The 20577-nt window shown below is 38.3% G+C and overlaps 7 protein-coding genes across 12 annotated transcripts; 4 read left to right on the forward strand and 3 right to left on the reverse strand.

Moving 5' to 3' along the window:
* The first annotated feature begins 60 nt into the window (after positions 1 to 60).
* LOC143372662 (uncharacterized) lies at positions 61 to 3633 on the forward strand. The gene is made up of 2 exons (XM_076819134.1): positions 61 to 518; positions 654 to 3633. The coding sequence occupies exons 1-2, from the start codon at positions 198 to 200 to the stop codon at positions 1644 to 1646; spliced, it is 1314 nt and encodes a 437-aa protein (XP_076675249.1). The 5' UTR covers positions 61 to 197; the 3' UTR covers positions 1647 to 3633.
* LOC143372675 (uncharacterized) lies at positions 1832 to 3787 on the reverse strand. Its single transcript, XM_076819152.1, has 3 exons — positions 3227 to 3787; positions 2968 to 3114; positions 1832 to 2438 (listed from the first exon to the last, which is right to left on the reverse strand). Exons 1-3 carry the CDS (start codon positions 3414 to 3416, stop codon positions 2197 to 2199), a joined length of 579 nt encoding a protein of 192 aa, XP_076675267.1. The 5' UTR covers positions 3417 to 3787; the 3' UTR covers positions 1832 to 2196.
* A 1421-nt stretch (positions 3788 to 5208) lies between these two features.
* On the reverse strand, positions 5209 to 7048 carry LOC143372673 (enoyl-CoA hydratase domain-containing protein 3, mitochondrial). Its single transcript, XM_076819150.1, has 6 exons — positions 6873 to 7048; positions 6544 to 6630; positions 6205 to 6378; positions 5917 to 6104; positions 5639 to 5799; positions 5209 to 5558 (listed from the first exon to the last, which is right to left on the reverse strand). The coding sequence occupies exons 1-6, from the start codon at positions 6912 to 6914 to the stop codon at positions 5329 to 5331; spliced, it is 882 nt and encodes a 293-aa protein (XP_076675265.1). The 5' UTR covers positions 6915 to 7048; the 3' UTR covers positions 5209 to 5328.
* Positions 7049 to 7479: 431 nt separating this feature from the next.
* On the forward strand, positions 7480 to 8904 carry Eef1beta (elongation factor 1-beta). The gene is made up of 3 exons (XM_076819151.1): positions 7480 to 7698; positions 8171 to 8601; positions 8683 to 8904. Exons 1-3 carry the CDS (start codon positions 7619 to 7621, stop codon positions 8835 to 8837), a joined length of 666 nt encoding a protein of 221 aa, XP_076675266.1. The 5' UTR covers positions 7480 to 7618; the 3' UTR covers positions 8838 to 8904.
* LOC143372658 (nucleolar MIF4G domain-containing protein 1) lies at positions 8756 to 16377 on the reverse strand. Of its 5 annotated transcripts, none has more exons than XR_013086326.1 (9): positions 15742 to 16377; positions 15065 to 15579; positions 14708 to 14992; positions 14447 to 14634; positions 14182 to 14357; positions 13738 to 14090; positions 13525 to 13656; positions 10450 to 13454; positions 8756 to 10316 (listed from the first exon to the last, which is right to left on the reverse strand). XR_013086326.1 is itself a non-coding variant. In XM_076819126.1 (8 exons), exons 1-8 carry the CDS (start codon positions 16169 to 16171, stop codon positions 13164 to 13166), a joined length of 2370 nt encoding a protein of 789 aa, XP_076675241.1. In that variant the 5' UTR covers positions 16172 to 16377; the 3' UTR covers positions 8756 to 13163. The 5 variants fall into 5 exon arrangements, 1 of the variants encoding a protein (XP_076675241.1); XR_013086324.1 differs by having other exon boundaries at positions 8756 to 10332; XR_013086325.1 differs by having other exon boundaries at positions 8756 to 10304; positions 10382 to 13454.
* LOC143372676 (lysozyme) lies at positions 10616 to 13011 on the forward strand. The gene is made up of 4 exons (XM_076819154.1): positions 10616 to 10756; positions 12282 to 12476; positions 12562 to 12635; positions 12761 to 13011. Exons 1-4 carry the CDS (start codon positions 10696 to 10698, stop codon positions 12899 to 12901), a joined length of 471 nt encoding a protein of 156 aa, XP_076675269.1. The 5' UTR covers positions 10616 to 10695; the 3' UTR covers positions 12902 to 13011.
* A 940-nt stretch (positions 16378 to 17317) lies between the features above and the next one.
* Positions 17318 to 20576, forward strand: LOC143371917 (mitochondrial-processing peptidase subunit alpha). Of its 2 annotated transcripts, XM_076817571.1 has the most exons (12): positions 17318 to 17340; positions 17421 to 17484; positions 17642 to 17892; positions 17979 to 18058; positions 18133 to 18318; positions 18401 to 18493; positions 18578 to 18750; positions 18892 to 19015; positions 19096 to 19304; positions 19404 to 19569; positions 19662 to 19794; positions 19868 to 20576. In XM_076817571.1, the coding sequence occupies exons 2-12, from the start codon at positions 17429 to 17431 to the stop codon at positions 20044 to 20046; spliced, it is 1650 nt and encodes a 549-aa protein (XP_076673686.1). In that variant the 5' UTR covers positions 17318 to 17340; positions 17421 to 17428; the 3' UTR covers positions 20047 to 20576. The 2 variants fall into 2 exon arrangements, with proteins under 2 accessions (XP_076673686.1, XP_076673687.1); XM_076817572.1 differs by lacking the exon at positions 19868 to 20576 and having other exon boundaries at positions 17336 to 17484; positions 19404 to 19585; positions 19662 to 19776.
* The last annotated feature ends 1 nt before the right edge of the window (position 20577 follows it).

Consider the following 20577-nt stretch of genomic DNA (forward strand, 5'->3'; position numbering starts at 1 on the left):
GTCTGCGGCGAAATTCTTGCGCTTTGGTTAGACGTTGCGAAGTTATATACCGAGAGACCATCCCAATATGAAATTCAACGTGTATTTAGGCTGATGCATGTACTCTGTTTTACTCTCAACAAGGCCCGATAGGTTCTCCAATAAATTCTGTTTTCAACGTTCCTTCGCATGGTATATAAATAAAATCGAGCCGCGTAATGTTCCTTGATAATCATCTATCTCGGAAAGTGAATTATCGCGAGGCTGATATATCAACGCAAACGCGCTGCCGCGATCAGCGCAAGATGAGGCAAGTGGCCGGCCAGATCAAAACGCTTGCCGACAATTTGGATGAGCTACGCACAGAAGTTACTGCGTTCAAGGATAATTATTTGGGGAAGGATGCTCCGCCTGAAGATTGCCGCAATGGAACTAAAAATAGCAATACTAGTATGTTTCAAAAATTGAAGAAATACATCAGAAAAATACGAAGCATCGATTTGCTGAAAAGTGGACGAGTATTCGCTAGCAGTCAAAAGGTATAGAATTTTTAATACAATTCGGATTACTGCTCGAAACAATTAATGATAATATCGAGTAATAATCTTCTAATTGTTTTCGACGGTTTCTTTGTAATAATTATCCACCGATAATACTTTCTTACGCATTTGCAGGTGTGCTATCCTGGTACAGATCCACCAGCATCGTCGTTCCTGAGTTACAGTTTTCGATTTGGAAAGCCAGGCCACGTGTCGCGAGTTCCTGCTGAAATTAAATATTCAAAAGACGAGTGCAGCCAAACGGATGGGGAGACTCAACAGTCCGTTGCGTCGTCCACCGCGGAAACTCCACTGGCTTCGAAGCACGTGGAAAGTATTCTGCGCCGCGAAACACCGCCTACGAAACGTGCAAGTAAACGATACGAGTTCCAAGAGAAACGAGCAACTCTATTCCCGCCATCCTCCAGGATAAACCGTGAACTGTATTCTCCCGTGGAAAATCCGTCTGACTTTAAAGGCTCCCCACGACGCGTGGAAGTACGTTTATTGAACGACAAGCAGCGTTCAAGCGCCTTCACGCAAACCAAAGCGACCAGAATGAAACGGAAACGTGGGAGCCTCGATTTCCAATCGAAACACCCTACCGTGTATTTGTCGAGAATAAAGAACGCTGTGATTACGAAGAAGATAATAAGGAACCCGTACGAAAGTAGTTTCAGTGTATCTGATAAAGTTAAAGGCGTGGAGGACTATCCGTATTTGAAGAGCAGATTCTATGGAGAGTTCAACAAAAAGAGAGGGAACGATGTCGTGGAAACAGTTGCTCGAGAAATAACTGAAGAGAAATATGCGTTGGAAGATCGTGTACAAAGGTTGAAAATAGTTTCGTCTACAAATCAGGACGTCGTGTGTGATCATTCCCCTTCCGAAGAAGAAATGGGATTATCCTCTACGCCGGTCTCCCTGGATCTGGAGCTCAACGTTTCCGACAGATCGGTTATTAAAATTGAAGATTCTCCTCGGCGTAGGAAACCGAGGACTTATACTATAAGTAAATCGGCTCGAAAACGTAATCAGACTAGGTGGTTCGATCACGACGAAGAAAGCGTAGTTTATGTGGGGACAACTTCCGAACTGACCCTTTCCTCTGATAGTTTTCGAAATTAGAATATTATGTTGATAGTGTTTTAAAGATCGATCGAATAATTCTACCGAAACATCGAATTATAAGACACCAGCAGTTGTACTAAATTCTTCAGTTACATCTTCCCTCTCTCTCTTATATTAATCTTTAATACACCGTTGCAACTTTTATTTAGCAACGTCGCGAAGTAACAAAACGTACGAAATAGTTTCTCTGTTTCAAGCAGTCTCTTTAATTAACAAATATTACCACAGTCTTTACATTAAGTAACTTACATTTGCTTCATCGTCGTTGCCCATCGTGTCAAATCAGGATTACCAACGCTTCCAGGAAAGGTCTACAATTTAGCCACATGTGAAATTTAAGAATCTTCTACGAAACTGGTGAAGCCTCCCACATAGAAAGGATATACAACACCGCTGTAAGATTCTCTGTGGTTGTAAATTATTATACCGTTCCGTAAGATATTTAACATTGAATATATTCTGACTACCTATTAATTGTAATCAGCATCATCAAACCCAAAGTATATAATAATAATAATAATGGTTAATTAAGAAGGAGATCATGTCGTCAGATACTGTTTCCATTCTTCATAACTGGCGAGTTGTTGTTGGTGACCGCAGCTGCAGCCACCATGTTCGCGGCGGGTGCGTAGCTCTTCAGAGCCGTCACCCAAACCGCCACGAACCGCTCGGTCACCCCTTCGTCTGCATCGGTGTTCTTCTTGAAATTATGCACCGAGTAACGATTGTAAAGTCCCCAGATACTGTTCATCAGTTTACTATTATACTTCAGCGGTGTTGGCTCCCTGCCTACGCATAAAAATTCCATTGAACCAATTTCAAATACATAAAAATTAAGACGTTAACGCCTCAGGCATAGTTATTCCCAATTTCAAGATAAAAAATCATCGTTTAATTATGAAGAAGTTGGGTTCACGTGTAATAGAATTTTAAAGTGTCGACCCTCTCGTGAAAAATTAGAAGCGAAGTAATTTTTGCAGACACACCCAGGGGCGAATTTGGAGATTTGGCGCCCCTAGGCTAAGAAGCGTCTGCCGCCCTTTCTGTGAAATATCATAAAATATTTTAATTTTAAAGAGTTCAGTCAATTCATAATTAATTCAACATTGCAACTCGCACATGAGTTATTGCTAATTCGCTATATAAAAACAGAAGTGAATTGATTTTAAAGTTGTCTCAAGTCTGCGTTTAAACCTTTCTCAATTTCTTTGACTCAAAATTGCCGCCCTAGACTGCAGCCCACTTAGCATATAAGAAAATCCGCCCCTGGACACACCCCTAGCACAGATTCTCCATGTAACTTGAATAAATACAATACCTTCCACGGGAGGTCTCCCGCTGAACATATTTTCTGTGCCCAGTTTTTCTTTCTCTTCGGCCGGCGTTATCAGAGCAGCGCGTTGATTACAGCGGACTTTGCACGCTGCAAATACACCCTGCGGTATAGCGGCCATTCTCCTGCAATCTACAACGAAGGCGAACATAACATGCTTCATATTAAAACCGATATGCCCAGACGATGCCAATCGCTTTTACGCCTTTGAACGCGCACATCGACGGCCGAAGTGGAGACTAACCAGTGCAATTTTCAAATAGCAGCTCTGCGATTTCTCTTTTAGTGCGGCAAATTATCTTTATTGGCCTCTCTTCGCCGAAGCTCCTAAGTTCAAGGAGCTGAAACTTCGCGATCCTCCGCTGTCTACGATTTCGACGTTTGGTTGTTCCAAACCTCATACAGCCACGATCAAAATACTTCAGAACGATCATCAACAGACCGAGGTGTCTTTTATCAAAGGGAATCCCAGGTGCGAGAAACGGGGCAGCACTTTCGTTTCCGTTGTGTGCGTGTGTCGCAAGGAAATGCCTTCTACAGTACGTAACTACGTTGTACTAACTTCACGTAGCAATATTGGATTCAATTTATAAACTCGCCTCGCGAGCAAGTGGGGAGAAGATTCGACGGCAGACAAAACTGGAAGAGAGAGAGAGAAAAAAATAATCGTCTGTGTAACGAGAACGAGATATCAACGGCCTTCGAGATCTTCGCTGACGCTGACGGCCACCACGACTCTTATCTCGTTAGACCTCCCAGGTTTAAAACAGTGCACTGCGCTTTTTCAGCGCTACGATGATGCGATACGAAAGTACAATGTACTTACATAACCGGGGCAAATGTATGATGATGCGTGCTTCTGCTCGCCTCCTACGATGCGCGTGCTATTAAAAAATAGAGTTATGTAAAAATTACGCAACTGATAGTCAAAAACCCCCTGCAACGGGTCTGCAGAGCATGTGTTCGGATAAGGAGAGGCTTGTTTTTCAACAAATGTTATTTATTCAGATTCTCGTAGAGCGAAAACTGTGTTACTGACCCTTAGTTTATCAGTGACACATTAGTATAGAACAGTACATGGAACTTTTTAGCAGGTTTACAGACATTGATACAGGCACCTTTTATATAGGTCACTGTGTCTTAGGCATGGGAGATTTTTCAACCAGAAATTTCCATTGCATATGTGCTGGGGCTATTTTGTAGGGAGTAATGTAAAAAGAGAAGTGTATAATAATGAAGTCTACTGATGTATAAGTATTAGTATATTTCTTTGTTTAACATTGACAAGCTTAAATTTAGGTCCAGGGCCATTAGTTTCAATATCTGTAAGTATAAAGTACTACACTGTGAAGATGTTGGGTAACTGTTTAAAGGTAGATTTTATCTTTGTAAACTCATACACGAAATTAATTATAATAAAATACAATAGCATTTGTCACTTTCTCATGTAAATTGCCTTGAAACTGCAGCAATTTATATTTGCATAGAAATATGCATTCATTGTTTGGGAATATTAATGCGTGTTTACTGTTTCTCTTTAAATAGAAGGCTATCTTTCTTTAAGAGAATGTTTACTGCACATGCCAAAAATTACATACTTTCTATATCATTATCTTTAGATAACTGCATGTTGAATATTTCAGTATAATTTAGGGTACAACATTCTTGATAATTAAAATTGTGAAACACTGCGTACGTAACTTCTATATGTGTAGAATTCTATATATAAATATTTAAACGTGCTGGGAAAATAAATGAACAGAGTTCGCGTCTTTGTTATTTCAAGAGGTTATCTCTTAAACCTCCACTTACAAGCGAACACCACCCGCACTCACCGATTTGAACGCAACTTTGTGGGTTTATAGAAAGACTTAAGCCAAGAACAACGATATGTTTCGTTCATGCCCAATCACCTTTTAAGGGTGGGAAAACTAACCCCTAATCCCTACTAATATATAAAAGTGGAACGTTGTCTGTTTGTCCTTCTTTCACGCCTAAACGGATTTCCATGAAATTTTAAATATACATTACTTACGTCCTAGATTAAATAATAGGCTATTTATTTTATTGTCTAGGCTTTACTTTGGAAGCATCATAAATAATTCCCTGGTGGAACCGGGTCAAGTTGGGATTTCCAATGCGCCGCCGCGCATTGGAAGTCCCACCTTAACGGGTCAGCTGCTAGTAAATGATAAAGGATTTAATAATAAACAGCAATGATTATAGTAAATTGTATTCATTTAATATATGAATAAAGTATAAATGGCGGCTTGCAATATTTCATATAAAAATTGTAACGGTCGCATATTTATTGACAAAATGTTTAGTATTTTATACTAATGTATATTAATTCTTCTCGTAGTTATGCTTCCAAACAGGTTTCCTTTTTTCAGTAAAACTTTTGATTCCCTCTTGAGCATCTTTCAGCTTTAAGTTGTTCACCATTTTCTCAGTTCCCAAGAAATAAGCGGTCGACACATCGAGATCCATTTGCTCATACAAAAATGTTTTTCCAATGTGCAGAACTGAACGGCTTTTCGCGTTTATAGCTGAAGTAATCTTCTCAATCTCTTCTTCTAAGTGTAGAATAAAACAAGAGCAAAATTGATTTATGTACATTAATTTATGTATATACGTAAGTCTTTCAATAACTTACCAAATTTTTCGTTCGGCACTACTTTACTCACAAGACCTATATCATATGCTTCTTTTCCGCTAATGCTCGAACCTGTAAAGAGCATGTACATTGCTGTTTTTTTGGGCACATTTCGAATCAAGGGAATACCTGGCGTAGAACAAAATATTCCAAAATTGGCGCTAAAAAAAATAATTGTATATTGTAATTACTGAAGAAATAATAAGAAACATAGTACTAATAGTTAGCATTAATAGCAAGCGATATGAATATTTTGCAAGAAAGCAGGGCGAACCTACCCAGGTGTAGAAAACGAACTTGTTTCTGTACAAATAACGATATCACACGCGGCAATCAATTGGCAACCTGCTGCAGCAGCTAAACCGTCGACAGCGGCGATCACAGGAACTGGGCTGAGACTAATAGCTCGCATCAGCTCTGAGCATGTTTCAAAGATTTCCTTGTGTAACGTCCAATTGTTACCAGTCTAAACGACGCATGCCAATCATTTCTCTGTGATGAACGTAAAATTCTTTCTTATATTAAGTAGACCTCCAATATTTTTGGTTGTTGGCCTATTAACGAACCAATTCTTTTAAATTATGCCCAGCGGAAAATACACTTCCTGGCACAGAACGAATAACAATGGACCTAAGATCTATGTTATTTTCATCCTTCTTAATATTTATAATAAGGGACTTCAACATAGCCAAAGACAAAGAGTTGCGTGATGAAGGGTCGCTTAGTGTTATTGTTCTTACCTAATTATAAAAATGAAAACGTATTAATATAAGTGGCACGGAATAATAATATAAATATGAGTGGAAAAAGCTTAAACAGTTAAGCAACTTGCATAATCATTTATATAATAAATAGCAACTTATTGCGCATGCTTATAACAGTGCATCTTTAATAAATTCCCTTACTCCATTATTCTGTTTCATCTCTAGGTATTTCTTTTCCGCTAACAATATCCTGTTAAGTGAAAATGCCCTTGTTCCATATGGTCCCATCTGTAATGTTCATAAAAAATAGACGAGATAGGGATTTGAAATAATGTTACAGTTTGCGCAGAAGTCTATTCGCGTAACTCTACAAATTTACATGTATCAACAATGATAAATTTACTTAATACAGATATGTTGCAATTAAAAATTAGAGAACTGTCAATGAATTATTATTAGTATAATGGCAGGGTATCTGATCAACACTATGCATGCAAAATATGAATGTAGTTAATTTGAAAATATAATACCTGAAAGTAACTAAAGATATCTCTTTTCAGAAATTTCGACATGATACGTTATTTACAAGCTTGATTTTTGTGTAATCTGTACTATTTAGTTCAATTATTATTCTGCTTAAGTCGGATAATTCAGAACCATAAATAAAGTATACGGTAGACGGGTGCACCTAACTGGACGTAAAGGCTGGAACAGACACGTCGACTAATTTAGTCGAGTAGCGAATAATTTAGTAATTTCTCGTGTGTGAACACTAAAATTTAGTCAAGTAGTTTAGTAAAACAATGGTAAATTATTAAATTACTCGCTACTCGACTAAATTACTCGACGTGTCTGAATCAGCCTTAAAGGACGGTGCATAGTTGCGGGGGGGTTGAAGAAACAAGCTTCTTCGTATGTTCCTCTTTTTTATTAATACAATGTTTTCGAGCGCTTAAGAAGGAGGCGACGACAAACATCAAATGTTGAAAAGTTCACTCTTAACTCTTTCCTAATAAATTTAATTTGTTTAGTTCAAACCTCGCGCTTTAGGAACTTACGCTAATCACCGCTTGGGCGAGGATCGCAGCACCGGAATGACGTCACGTTGCATCGAAGCAACGAGCCAACGAGCCGTCAATTTTTCTTCGTGTGCAAGTTTCTCTTCCGGTGAGCGGATTGGAGCGGATTGGAGCGGATAGAACGGATAGAACGGATAGAAGGTAGCTGGTTACCGTACGCCCCCGTTCAGTGCATTCTGTTTACCCGCATTTTCACAATGGCTATTGGTGATCTCAAGACTGACAAGGGTGTGAAAGATTTAAATTTATATTTAGCGGATCGCAGTTATATCGAAGGGTAAGTCTACTTATTATGAATGAAGAATATTTAGTGCAGTAGGTACACGTGGTCGACTTGTCGGCAGTTTCATCCCATCTACCCTTCATTTTCTTTCTCTATTAAATAACTTTCAACAGAATAAACCCTTTAGTATGACGATCTCGATGTCTTTTGACATCCTCGTTTTTTGTCGTTTCGGTTCACCTTTAATATTATTTGTAATTTTTAATTTGTCGTCAAGTCCAACAGTTATTTAATTTTCATCTTCGTAGTTTGTATATATTTAATATACCTATGTGATCCAGCTCTGATCGAGCAATGAAAAAATCGCGATTGCTCGTAGGTATTGTATATTCACGAGGGCATCAATGTCAACTGTCATTAGGATTATCTATCTTCACGACATTTCAGTAAATCGTATCTACTACTAATGCAGACTACATATTAGCATTAAACGGGCAAGTTGAATAAAGACCATGGTATTTTCAAGGTGGCGACCCACACAAGCCGATGTGGCAGTCTTGGAGGCTTTAGGAAATATTCCAACAACTTCGAATCCTCATGTCTTACGATGGTACAACCATATCAAATCGTATGATTTAAAAACATTACCCGGCGAGAGGAAAGCTCCTATTCTGTTAGGTAGCGGTAATGTTAATAAAACAGTGGTGGCAACAGCCGAAGAGGACGACGATAAAGACGTTGATCTTTTTGGATCGGACGAAGAGGAAGATGCAGAGGCTACAAGAATCAGAGAGGAAAGATTAAAGGCGTACGCTGAAAAGAAATCTAAGAAACCGACACTCATAGCTAAATCTAGTCTGGTGTTGGATGTTAAACCTTGGGGAGACGATACAGACATGAAGGCAATGGAAGATTCTGTGAGATCTATTCAAATGGATGGACTGGTTTGGGGAGCTTGTAAGTTGCCACTTTTCTTTGCCTACAGAATTTAATTTCTTTGATTCTACGCACTATTGAAATCGATTCCCCGTTTTTCAGCTAAACTCGTTGCAGTGGGTTATGGTATTAATAAGTTCAGAATAATGTGCGTCATAGAGGACGACAAGATATCTGTGGACTTGCTGGTGGAACAAATTGAAAGTTTTGAGGAACTAGTCCAATCTGTCGACATTGAGTCATTCAATAAAATATAAACGACTGTTTACGCCCGTTACTTTTAATATAAACTTAATAAATGATAACCATTGTTTGTACATATAATTTGTTACTGGATAATCCTGAAGACTTAGAATTAGGAGTGCAATTTCATTGGTAATATATTAATGAAGCTTTAAATGGAATGTTGATGTGAATGCTTCTACCTCGATATCAGCAATAGATCATGGAAACAAGAAGAATGAATCAATGTTTTAATTACACATATATGTTTTTCATCTATCACAAAACTTTGTAACTTATGCACGTGCGTACGTTGATTCGCAAGCTAAGCGCTTGATTCGCGACATGTTTACGTTTGGCCACTCCTTACCTATAAACCACTACTATACGACGTGTCGTGAAAAGGTATTTCAGGGGCGAAGACAACAGACGTATCCCTTTCCTTCGGACATTTCGTCCAGGCATTTATTTCAGCCGGATCCACCACGTGCCTTTCATATAAATTGCATTCAACATATACTATGGTGTAAAAAATATACATACATATAAGACAAGAGAGTATGTGTATGTATCGATATTCTTATTACTATCGAGGATTGCGTTTATTATCGTAAATTAAATTATGCGACATGGACTTTTAAGATTTCATCACTAACGAGAATAGCCAATGACGCTTTAGTGTCATACTTGAAAACCGAGTGGGCGGTTGGGGAATAATCATGGCATTTAACGGAAAACAGGACACAAAAAGAAATTGGCAAATCGTAGAAGCATCCATGGCGAGTTTCACTGTGCTATAATCTATATCATCTTCGTTCCTTGTACATACATGCATACATATAAGAATTTCTGCACTGACCCGCTTGTGCTCGAAATCCGGTTTTACCACAAGTTCTCCATCTTGAATGGGCATCGTGTTTAAATCATTCAGAAATGGAACGTAATAGAAAAAGAAATTCAAAATAGAAACATAAGGATAATTACAAACAGGCGAGAGATGGAAAAACCAATACCTATCAGACCTAAATGACCTTGTTCGTGTAGATTCGTACCGATCGTAGCTGTAGGAATGCAATGCGGAATGGCAAAGTGCCGATAGAAGGATGCATAACTAAACAAGACCCGATGAAATTTTATTATGTAGGATTGTTGGAAAATTTTAATTTGTCTCGACCTGTGCCTCGTTCTAAACGGTCGAAACTTCGAACAAGTTATGTACATATGTAGCTAGATAATTCACGTATGTATAAAGGATAGCTATAGAAGGAACTGAAATGAACCGTGGTTCTTGCTTATGTATTTGCCAGGGCCCTTCATTATCTACGAATGTCGCATTGAAATTGAAGTAAGAGTACACGCCTCAGATCGAAACCAATGGGGGAGAGTCCCTCTTTCATCTTGACTTGAGCTCGTAGTCATCAACTACCTATTTAGGGATCGATAGTTATTGCCTTGCTCCTCTTCTCTCTCTCTTTCTCTGTTCCCGCATGTGTGCACGTTTGCTGTTCTTGGACCTGAACATCAAGATAACTGGAATTCCAAGAGAGGTACTCATATGTATGCGGGTACATATACGTACATGATCATACATATATATGTTTTTTCGATCAGGATCTTTCTCCGAAGATCATAGTCCTTGCCACTGACCTCTGTTCAAGTCCCCACTTTTACCATCGACACTCACGGTCACCGCCTACTTGCCGCGTCCGCCAGCACACTTCTATATAAACGAACGAAAGGACCGAGCAACGCGCGAATATCATTCCACGTACATCCTACAACCAAGGGAATTACAAATAGGTATCGAGAACATTGTGAAATTGAGGATATTTGATTCGTCTGTCTATCAAGAAGATAACTATTTACAAGCGGGTACAAATAGTAATAGGAAAAATGGCCTTTTTCTCAAGCAGTTCGATTGCTGCGTGTTTATTGCCACTGTTGCTAATTTACGGTAAGTAGAATAATCATCTATCGTAATCCGGACTGCGTCTGTATTCTGCGCATTCGGCAGAATTCGGGATTAAATTGAAGCCAGCAATACGCGGCAATATAAAATTAAACTACCTACACGTACATACTACATTGCATTGGTTTTCCCAGATATTTATCGCAACAGTTACGTCATTAATAAATCACAGAGAAGGAAAATAGGCTTTACCAGATCGTTAATGTTAAAATATTCGCGCGGGCTCCATAAGAATCTATTTGTGCTTTTGTTCGAATAATTAATACATACGCGTGCATATTAGATTACCGTGTAGTACCAAAACATACGATAAATTTCATCAGTTATCGCTTCCCCTCGCTATGCATCTTCGTTTAACGCTAGGATTTTTTTTTTTAATTCAAGTTCAAGCGATGTGATATACAATGTACAATATACAAATAAGTCGCAAGGAAGAAAATATGTCCGGCTCGTCCCTATAAACAAAATCAGGCAGCAGTCTGGGCCATTAAGGAGTCTGGTTTCCATGATGTTTACCAGAGCCGCGCGGAAGGGGAGCGCGATAAGGAACACTAGTAAACTTATGTTAGCGTGCGGTGCAGGCTCATAACAAAGGGATTCACTGCCATGGATACGAGCCCGCACCGTACAGTACTACTTACTTTCTTACAGTTTTCGGCTCTTGTAAACATCATCGATCTTTTCGTGGTTGGCAGTTTTTAAAATAAAGTTTCAAATGAAATATTACAAGTTGTCATAAAAAAACTCAAATACATAAATGTATTATAATAAAAAAAAGCTTGAATACTTTGCAGTAGGTAAGTACCTAAGTACATTGTATTTTACTCTTCTGAATGTACTTCGGGTAAAGTGTAAATCTTTATACCTAAATAGTGTCTTTGATACGCAATGATGATAAAGAAGAGAGCCAAAACATGGCAAGATTCAAGTGTACCTCTACTCGTTGTGCAGCCCGTAACTTGACTGGGTGGAAATCCGGTTTTCTAAATCTGGATAGGTTCTCCCGGAGTGAAATGAACTGCGCCTGCCGACAAGTTCAAGGAAATCCACTCACGTTATAGAAAAGAAAGCAAAATGAAAAATAGAAAAGTTAACCCTTAACTGGTATCCTGGGGAACGGTCGTGACCCCAAACACGCAAAGTTCGCTGCAAAATTTTGGTTGCCTAAGTTTGTAAACTGAATTTCTAAATAATAATTTAACTTTCTACGTTTCTATTATTTTATACATCACCTAAGAACAAAATATTCATAGAGGTTGATCGATCTAGTGTCGACTTTACAAATTTCTGTGTCCTTTTTTATTTGCGGTCTGCCCCGACCGCAGTTACCAGTTACATTCGAAAAAAAAAAACAGTATAGCAGTTAAAGGTTAATATTATGTAGTTGTCGTTTTGTTCCAGAATATCGTGATAGCATTTACATATTCCATCCATTTTCGAGTAAATTTTCACCCACGAATAATCAATTATAATACTCGAAAATTTCGGGCGGATGATTTGATTTTTACAGGACAAGAAATAGTGACAACCGGAAGTGTAACGATATCAAAGACTTGTCTCGGGTGCATATGCGAGGCTGCTTCCGGATGCAATGTGACAATTGGATGCGCCGATACTGTTTGTGGACCATTTCGTATAACGTGGGGTTATTGGTCGGACGCCGGTAAACCAACGCTGGACAACAACCCGGATACGACACAAAACGGTCAGTATGAAATACCGTACATATTACCGTAATCTGTTTTGCGCAAGTTCGTTTGGTAGAAATATTTCATCATACTTATGTTTAGCATACCCACAATGTGTAAATGATCCTTACTGCGGAGCTCGTGCAGTACAAGGCTACATGGATAAATTTGCTCAGGTGATTTTTCAAATATATATATATGTATATACATGTATGTACATACGTGCAGGTAATTCCTGCAGGTAACTCTCCGATAATTGACGTTCTATCTGTTCTCACGGATTTATTCTTTCCGTTTGCAGGATTGCAACGGAGACGGTATCATCGATTGCGATGACTTTGTTCGTATTCATCGATTAGGCGGATACGGGTGCAGTGGTCCTTTCAACTCAAAATATGAAAATACTTATAAGCTTTGTATGAAAACTTTTGGACAGCTTTAATGGACTTATTATTGATAATTGAACTGTACAAACCATATTGCATGTATTCTGATTGTTTCAACGATTTGACACTAACTGAATAAACTGTTACACAGTATACATATGTAGAACACTGTTCTTCAATTAATTCACGTATTATAATCTACTTTAATAAGAATTAACGTAGAATTCGAGGAATTCGAATTCGAAAAATTGTGCGACTATTGCTGCATTTATTCCATTTTAGTGTATGTACTTGTTAGAATAGATTTTTTTAGTCGTATTAGAATATAGCCTTGGAGTCATGTAAAATTAATATTTTATCCGCCATTTCGGCTCTCTTCTTCAACATTATTTCTTTCCCGCCCAACATACTACTCGTATCTATGCTTTTGATGAGAAAGTGATTTATAAATAAACGAAGACCTTCCCTGAAAGCTTGCAATTGAGGAGAAATGGAAATTCTTTCAAACACTTGCAGGCAAGCCTGTTCATTCTTGTATAACAGAATTCCTAATATGATTTGACTAAGTAGTTTCATGGTATGCTTGTCTAATTCCGTGAACTGAATAACCTGTAACGAAGGGTGAACTGTGTAACAAAGAATTCGATATCACAATCGGAATAGAAGATAACGCACTTACTTTTAAAATTGACAATGCAAGACTCTTTTCAATGAATAAATGAGTCAAGAATCGTGCCAGATTCTTCAACTGCTTCGTTCCATATGATTCTAGTGTTTTCAGTTTATCCCACAAACTGTATTGTATCGTCAGCTAAAATATTACCAATTGTAAAAATGTATGTATGTTTGTACGTATCTTGTGCAATGCGCAATGTATGGAATCGTCGTATACCTGATATTTCCGGTTATATTCGCATAGCTTTTGCGCTAATATCGCGTAGTAAGGATTGAACTTGTTCTCTTGTAAGCAACAATGCATTAAAACATGCACGATTTCCTCTCCCTGCCGATCCTTCAGGCCCAAATGGTGAAGCTTCTCAAAGGCGTCCATGTAGTCTTCGGCGGTCATAAGAATACAAAAGATATTTCTTCTTGTATCGGTATTCATTCTTTGCTTCTGCGCCAATTCCAATATCTTTCTCCCAAACTGAAGCTTGTCTCGTTTTTTCACCTTTCCTTGGTTATCCACGGTATTAGATCCGGACCAAGCCGATCCTATGACCCACCACTTCCCGTTTTCATCGACTATAACAAAACCAGTTGATACATTGAGCGTTCAATTGTTCCTTCCCCTGTTTATGTACATAATATGTAGGTACTAACAATAAGTACTAACCGTGTAACAGATCCTCTAGAGACACATTGAACTGTGTTATCATATTGCCTTTGCGTATTACGCTTTTTATCACCTTTTTCAAATGCTCCATGTGAGAAGGATCATATTGGGGTATTTTACTCATATTATTATTCTTTATCGCTAACAAAACATCCAACATAAATTTAACTCTTGAACTGTATAACAAACATATTTCTCAAGTCAAATGTATATAATGATGATTTGTGTCTCCCTTTAATTGAATTTCCTAAATTATAAAACTTGCCCTTCTTTGCTTTCGCCGCTAGCCCTTTCTTGTAAATCTTGTATGAATTCTTTCAAAGCGATCGGGTCGTCTTTCCGCAATAGAAATCCTACCGTTTTTAGAATTAGTAATATCAATTCGATCTCTTTCTCCGAGAACTTGCGTACGAGTTTATGGAGTATCTGATAGAGAAGCTTGTGCCCGTATACCTGTATTAAGTTGAATTAAAAACAGAACTTGCAGTTTGCTCCAGTTCGTCATCTATTAGCCGAATTATCATACTTTAAAGTTATATAGATGCGAAATCATAATAATCGCATTATCCAATTGTTTCTTCTCTACATCCTGTGGTTCATCCATCATTTTCACCAGTTTCTTCACAAGAATCTCCAAAAAGTGAGCCCCTACTTCGACTCCGACGTTGGCATGTAAAATGGCGATCAACATCATGTGTTCGCAAATAAGACGATCTGGTGTAAGTACATCGGTGACTAAAGCTTCAAACACTAAACTTGACAACAAGTGATTCATGTTGTTACGACTATTTGTCATATACATTCCCTCTACCTGTAACGCAGGAAGATTACCATTTCTTACATATCTCTGACTACAGTTTTCTACAATTACGTGCATAATTACCTGATTAGCTATAGTATGAATATTATGTTCGGCTACCCTATTTAAACATCCTTTTAATTGTTTTTTCAATAAATGTAACCTTTTGTCATCTGTATTTACGTCATCGGCTGTGACTCGTACAGCTGGAGGAACATACTTGGTAGATTCCTGTATAATATTACCTTCTCCATCTCTTTTTCTCCCATAAATATCTTCCCATAAGTCATTCTTATCACCATCTATATTGCCATTTATTTCGCTGTGTCTAGTATGACATTTTTTTACTCTTTTCGTTTCAAGTACTTTCCAATCACTGTCATTAACCGATTCATCTTCAAATATAGAAACAAAGCTATCATCAACATTTTCCACATTGCGCTCATCTCTTTTACTATTGGACGACGTATTACTAATGCATATATCATCTATTGGATGCAAGTTTGCTTTTAGTTCGGTATTAAATTCGTTTTCTAATAGCTCCCTTTCGGTCTCTGGGACGCATTTCCTATCTCCTTCTAAGCAAAAATCCAAAAGATCTGTACGCATATATTAAGGAGGTATTTGCTTAGTTACGAGTAATATTTCAACTTATAATAGAAGAATGAAAATCTAACTTGTTGTATGTATATCAGACTTTCTCTTGACGCCGTAGCGAAGAAACAAAAAAGCTAAATTATCAGACAGACCAAAAAGGATACAATCCAAGCCATCGGCTGCAAAAGATTTAGGGATCGTTTTCTTCCTTCTTTTATTTAATTTCAATTGCTTTTCCAACTTCTTAATGATTTTATCTTCCTCTAAGTTGGCCGCTTTAAGTAATTGGTTCTTTTGATTTTTCTTCTTGAGCTCAAGTTTCGGCAGCCTTCTATCCTCAATAGGTTTCTTTTCCATGCGAATAGAATTGTCGTCCTTATTTTCACCGACTACAGTTACAGTATCCTCGCGTTCGTCGATACCGGCACATGCATCACGCAATTCGCCTTTCTTCCGGAAATAAATTGCTTTATCGATTTTCTTTTGCTTTCTCAGCTCTTTACGCACTTGCTTCCGTGATTTTTCTAACAATTTTAAGTTCGCACCCCTTCTACTCCCTTTACTTTTTACCTTTGATCGTTTAAACGAGCTCATTGTTCATTATACATATGTAGGATATAGAACGAATCGAAACGAATTGAAATTGTTTACTTCTCTGTTACAAATTTACCGAACCGTAGACAAATTTCATTAACAACGCAGGTTTCCTTTTTACAGTTTTAACGCTTTTGAATGATTCTGAATGGATTCCGAAGAAGAAACAATCAAACTTGCTCTCTCTACACGGAAAAAGGTCTGCACCGTTGGAAACGACGAAAGGCTAACAACGAAAATATCGAGCATGGAAAACAAAGATGGCTCCCGCTGTACCTGCTAAACCTAACCTTACTTTCGTTTCTCAGAACGGGTGAACAGAAATTTATATATGCATATTTTGCTTTTGTAATGAAACGGTCATATTAAAATTGCATAAAAACACCTCTCGTAGAGCAAAAAATTGTTTTGAACAGTTCAAAGTTAAAAGACAAAATCTAACCGCGGGAACGCTATTTAAAAAGGGCATGGTAATTGGGGGCACGGGAATAGGGACAACGCATTTTGCAGGGCACGGTAATTGAGACAAAAACATGTATTTTTATTTCATTAAAAAAATATGAAAAATTAACATTTTCCGCCCGAAAAAATGCCTTAATAAAGAGAAAAGTTCAATACACCAATATAAATTTTCACTAAGCAAAATTGAAGTAAGAGAAGTCAGTAATTAATTTCTGTGTGAGCAAGTCCGCATTAGAGCACGGTAATTGGGTCATCTACCCTAACGCGGAAAAAGCTAGAACTGTAGCACTAACGGCCACTACTGATTCATAAAACGCACGGACATTGGGTGCGTTCAACAAACTCAGGGATCGGCAGGCTTAAGCTACGCTGATGGAGGGGGAAACACCTACAGGAGCGGTGGTAATGTGTGCGTGAGACGTCACGATTGGAGACGAACCACGCCAACAATATATTTCCCGGTGACGCTAGTTAGCCGTGGTGTCGATTCGCGTTAGCGTCACTTGGCTGGCTTGGCGCTGGCGTTAGTTCACGCAGCCATTACCACCGCTCCTGCAGGTATTTCCCCCTCCATCAGCGTAGCTTAAGCCCGCCGATCCCTGAGCAGACAACTGTTGAGTGATTTCACTAGATTTTACTCGCGTCGACCAATAAACGTGCAACTTCAGAGACAGAGTAAAATCTAGATTTCTTGACTTCTTGTTAAGGTTACTTTTTGGTTAATTGCTTTTCACTTTCAAAGCGTGGAAGGTGGAAAGTCAGTTTAAATGTTGGAAAATTGTTACAGACGTTAATATGAAAATGTTGAAAAAAGTTTCACAAAGTTGCTTGGTAGTTGACGTTGGAAGAAGGTAACTAGCGATGTAAAAGGAGCAGTGTCGCGATTAATTTCTCACAAGTGTACATATATTCGTAGATTCGTACACAAGTACCTAGTATAAATCAATGTATTCAACCGACATATCTTCCTTGCCCAGCATAATTCAACATACACTTTGTTTATTACAGTGCAATGCAAAGAAAGAGTTTCTCGTTCCTTAGAAGGTGCAACTTTTCCTCTCAAAAGATTCCAACTAATAAAATAACACGAAAATCAATTGTCACACCATACCCTCCATTGACCGAGCCTGTTACTGATCTACCTAAAGCAGTCTACGCTACAACCAAGGAAGAACATCAAACCACTAAAGTTACAGTTCTGTCGAACGGATTGAGAGTTGCTTCTGAAAATAGGTTTGGTCAATTTTGTACAGTAGGTGGTGAGTTAAACAAATTCTAGAACAAACTTTCAATTGTCACGCATTCGTTTCTACAGCTTTTAATATTCTTATTTTATGTTTTACAGTGTTACTTGATTCTGGTCCTCGATATGAAATTGCTTACCCTAGCGGCATCTCTCACTTTTTAGAGAAATTGGCATTTGGGGTAAGACTTTTATCATACGTGACAGAATTATTATGCGCAGATTAAAAGAGAAAAAAGTGATTTACGTTTTGCAGTCCACGTCAATGTACAAGAATAAAGATGAGATAATGCTGGCGCTGGAAAAACATGGGGGAATCTGTGATTGTCAAGCATCAAGGGACACTTTCGTCTATGCAGCTTCGGCAGAACGCCATGGATTGGATACAGTCGTACAAATTCTGGGCGATATTGTTTTAAGACCCCAAATTACGGACGAGGAAGTAAGAAATTACCATACCTCCTTCGTATATTTTGAACAAATAAATAAATAAAGGTCCGATGATATTAAATCGTCATTCACAGATAAACGTAGCAAGACAAATGATCCAATTTGAACTGGAGTCTTTACTTACGAGACCGGAGCAAGAACCCATACTTATGGACATGATTCATGCTGTAAGTAAAAGAAGTGTATGCACGCAACGTAGAATTGTACTCTAACCGAAACGTTTTACTTAACTAAATAGATTTACTTCCCAGGCTGCATACAGAAACAACACTCTGGGTCTGCCAAAGATTTGTCCAGAGGAAAACATTGACTGTATAGATAGAAAGGTGTTACTTGAATATTTACATGATCATTATACACCGAATAGAATGGTAGTAGCTGGGGTTGGTATAGAGCACGAACATCTTATTTCGACTGTTGAAAAGTAATTACATGTAAAACTGTCAAGTATCCGTCGATATGTATAAAAGTCTTGCTATACCTATTGATTTTGAATGATTAAAAATATTGTAGTTTAAGACACGGCTGTTTTCTGATTGCTTATTAAATATAAGGATTTTTACAGATATTTCGTTGAGAAGAAATCTACTTGGAAAGAAGAGGAAAAGAATGACGCGGCGGTACCATTGGGAAAGCTAATGAATACGGTTGACGCGTCTGTTGCTCAATATACTGGAGGCTATGTACTGGTAAGTGCCAACTATCCCGTTCGATCAAACGTAACGGGAGGATATTTAAGAATTTCAAGCTGCTGCTTTGAATTTTGCAGGAAGAATGTAACGTGCCTGTGTATGCGGGACCGAGCGGTTTACCGGAATTGTCGCACGTAGTAATAGGTTTAGAGGGCTGTTCTCACCAGGATCCAGATTTCGTAGCGATGTGTGTTTTAAATATGATGATGGGTGGTGGTGGCAGTTTCAGTGCTGGCGGTCCGGGAAAGGGCATGTATACTCGTTTGTACACGAATGTGCTTAATAGGTGAGGCGAGGCGTGCAATGCGTATTATATTATATTATTGATCAAGCGACTGAACGAGCTTGAAAGAACAGAACATCACTATAAAAATTAATTTCCTAGATATCATTGGCTGTACAGTGCAACCGCGTACAATCACGCGTATTCCGACACAGGCCTCTTTTGCATTCATGCGTCCTGTACACCGTCTCACGTGAGGGAAATGGTAGAAGTGATCGTGCACGAGATGGTCACTATGACTAATAATATTACCGATAGCGAGCTGGCAGTATGTTTGCATATATGTAAAATTAAAATTCTCATTCCTGCATTCGTGTTTGTTTAGCCCTTAAATTTCTTCTTACTCCTTTAATAACACAGAGAGCAAAAAAGCAACTGCAGTCTATGTTACTCATGAATTTGGAGCAAAGGCCAGTGGTCTTCGAGGACATTGGGAGGCAAGTTTTAGCCACGGGATCTAGAAAACGACCAGAGTACTTCATACAAGCAATTGGTGAGTTGTTCGTTAACGCCCGAACGCCGTTTACAGATTTAAAGGGTACATACTCTAATTTTACTGTTTCCAGATGCTATATCAAAAGAGGATATAAACAATGTAGCGCGACGTTTACTAAAATCACCACCCAGTGTAGCAGCTCGAGGAGAAGTAAGAACTGTCCCTTCGATCGGAGATATTCAAGCCGGATTAATCGACGAGCAAGGTCGACTACCTGGCTCTAGGAACAGATTGTCGCTTTTCCGTTGAACCTTTTGAGGAAATCATTTATTTTAACATCAAGACATCATCCTTTCTGCACGCATCAGCTCGTCTCGACGAAACCGCGGCGATCACATTTAAGCCGTTTATGTTGAAATGCAAGATAAAGCTACACTTACGAAAATTTCATATTTTCAAGCTCTTCTGTAATTATCACTTAGCCATTTATTTATTTGCCATCTGCGCGTCAATTGCTCTAGATTATCTTCAAACTTGTTAAATGTACCTGTGTGTGTACCACATGTATTGTGTTGTATTGTCTACGTCTGTGCGTAACAGATAATACATGCCGTGTATATACAAGAGTATGTACATACACAAAGAGGATGGGTATAGACGCGCGCGTGATTACTGAATTAAACAAGCACGAGTTAGTTGAATTACAATGAATATAATTTGGTAAAAATGAATGTATAGATGGATGACACATATTAATGACCTTAAATGTTACGTTGTGGTACATTACAATAAATTATTAACGGAATATCGATTCTTGATGTGACAGAACGGAATAACAAG

This window comes from Andrena cerasifolii, chromosome 8 (genome assembly GCF_050908995.1).
Source record: "Andrena cerasifolii isolate SP2316 chromosome 8, iyAndCera1_principal, whole genome shotgun sequence".
Lineage (NCBI taxonomy): Eukaryota > Metazoa > Arthropoda > Insecta > Hymenoptera > Andrenidae > Andrena > Andrena cerasifolii.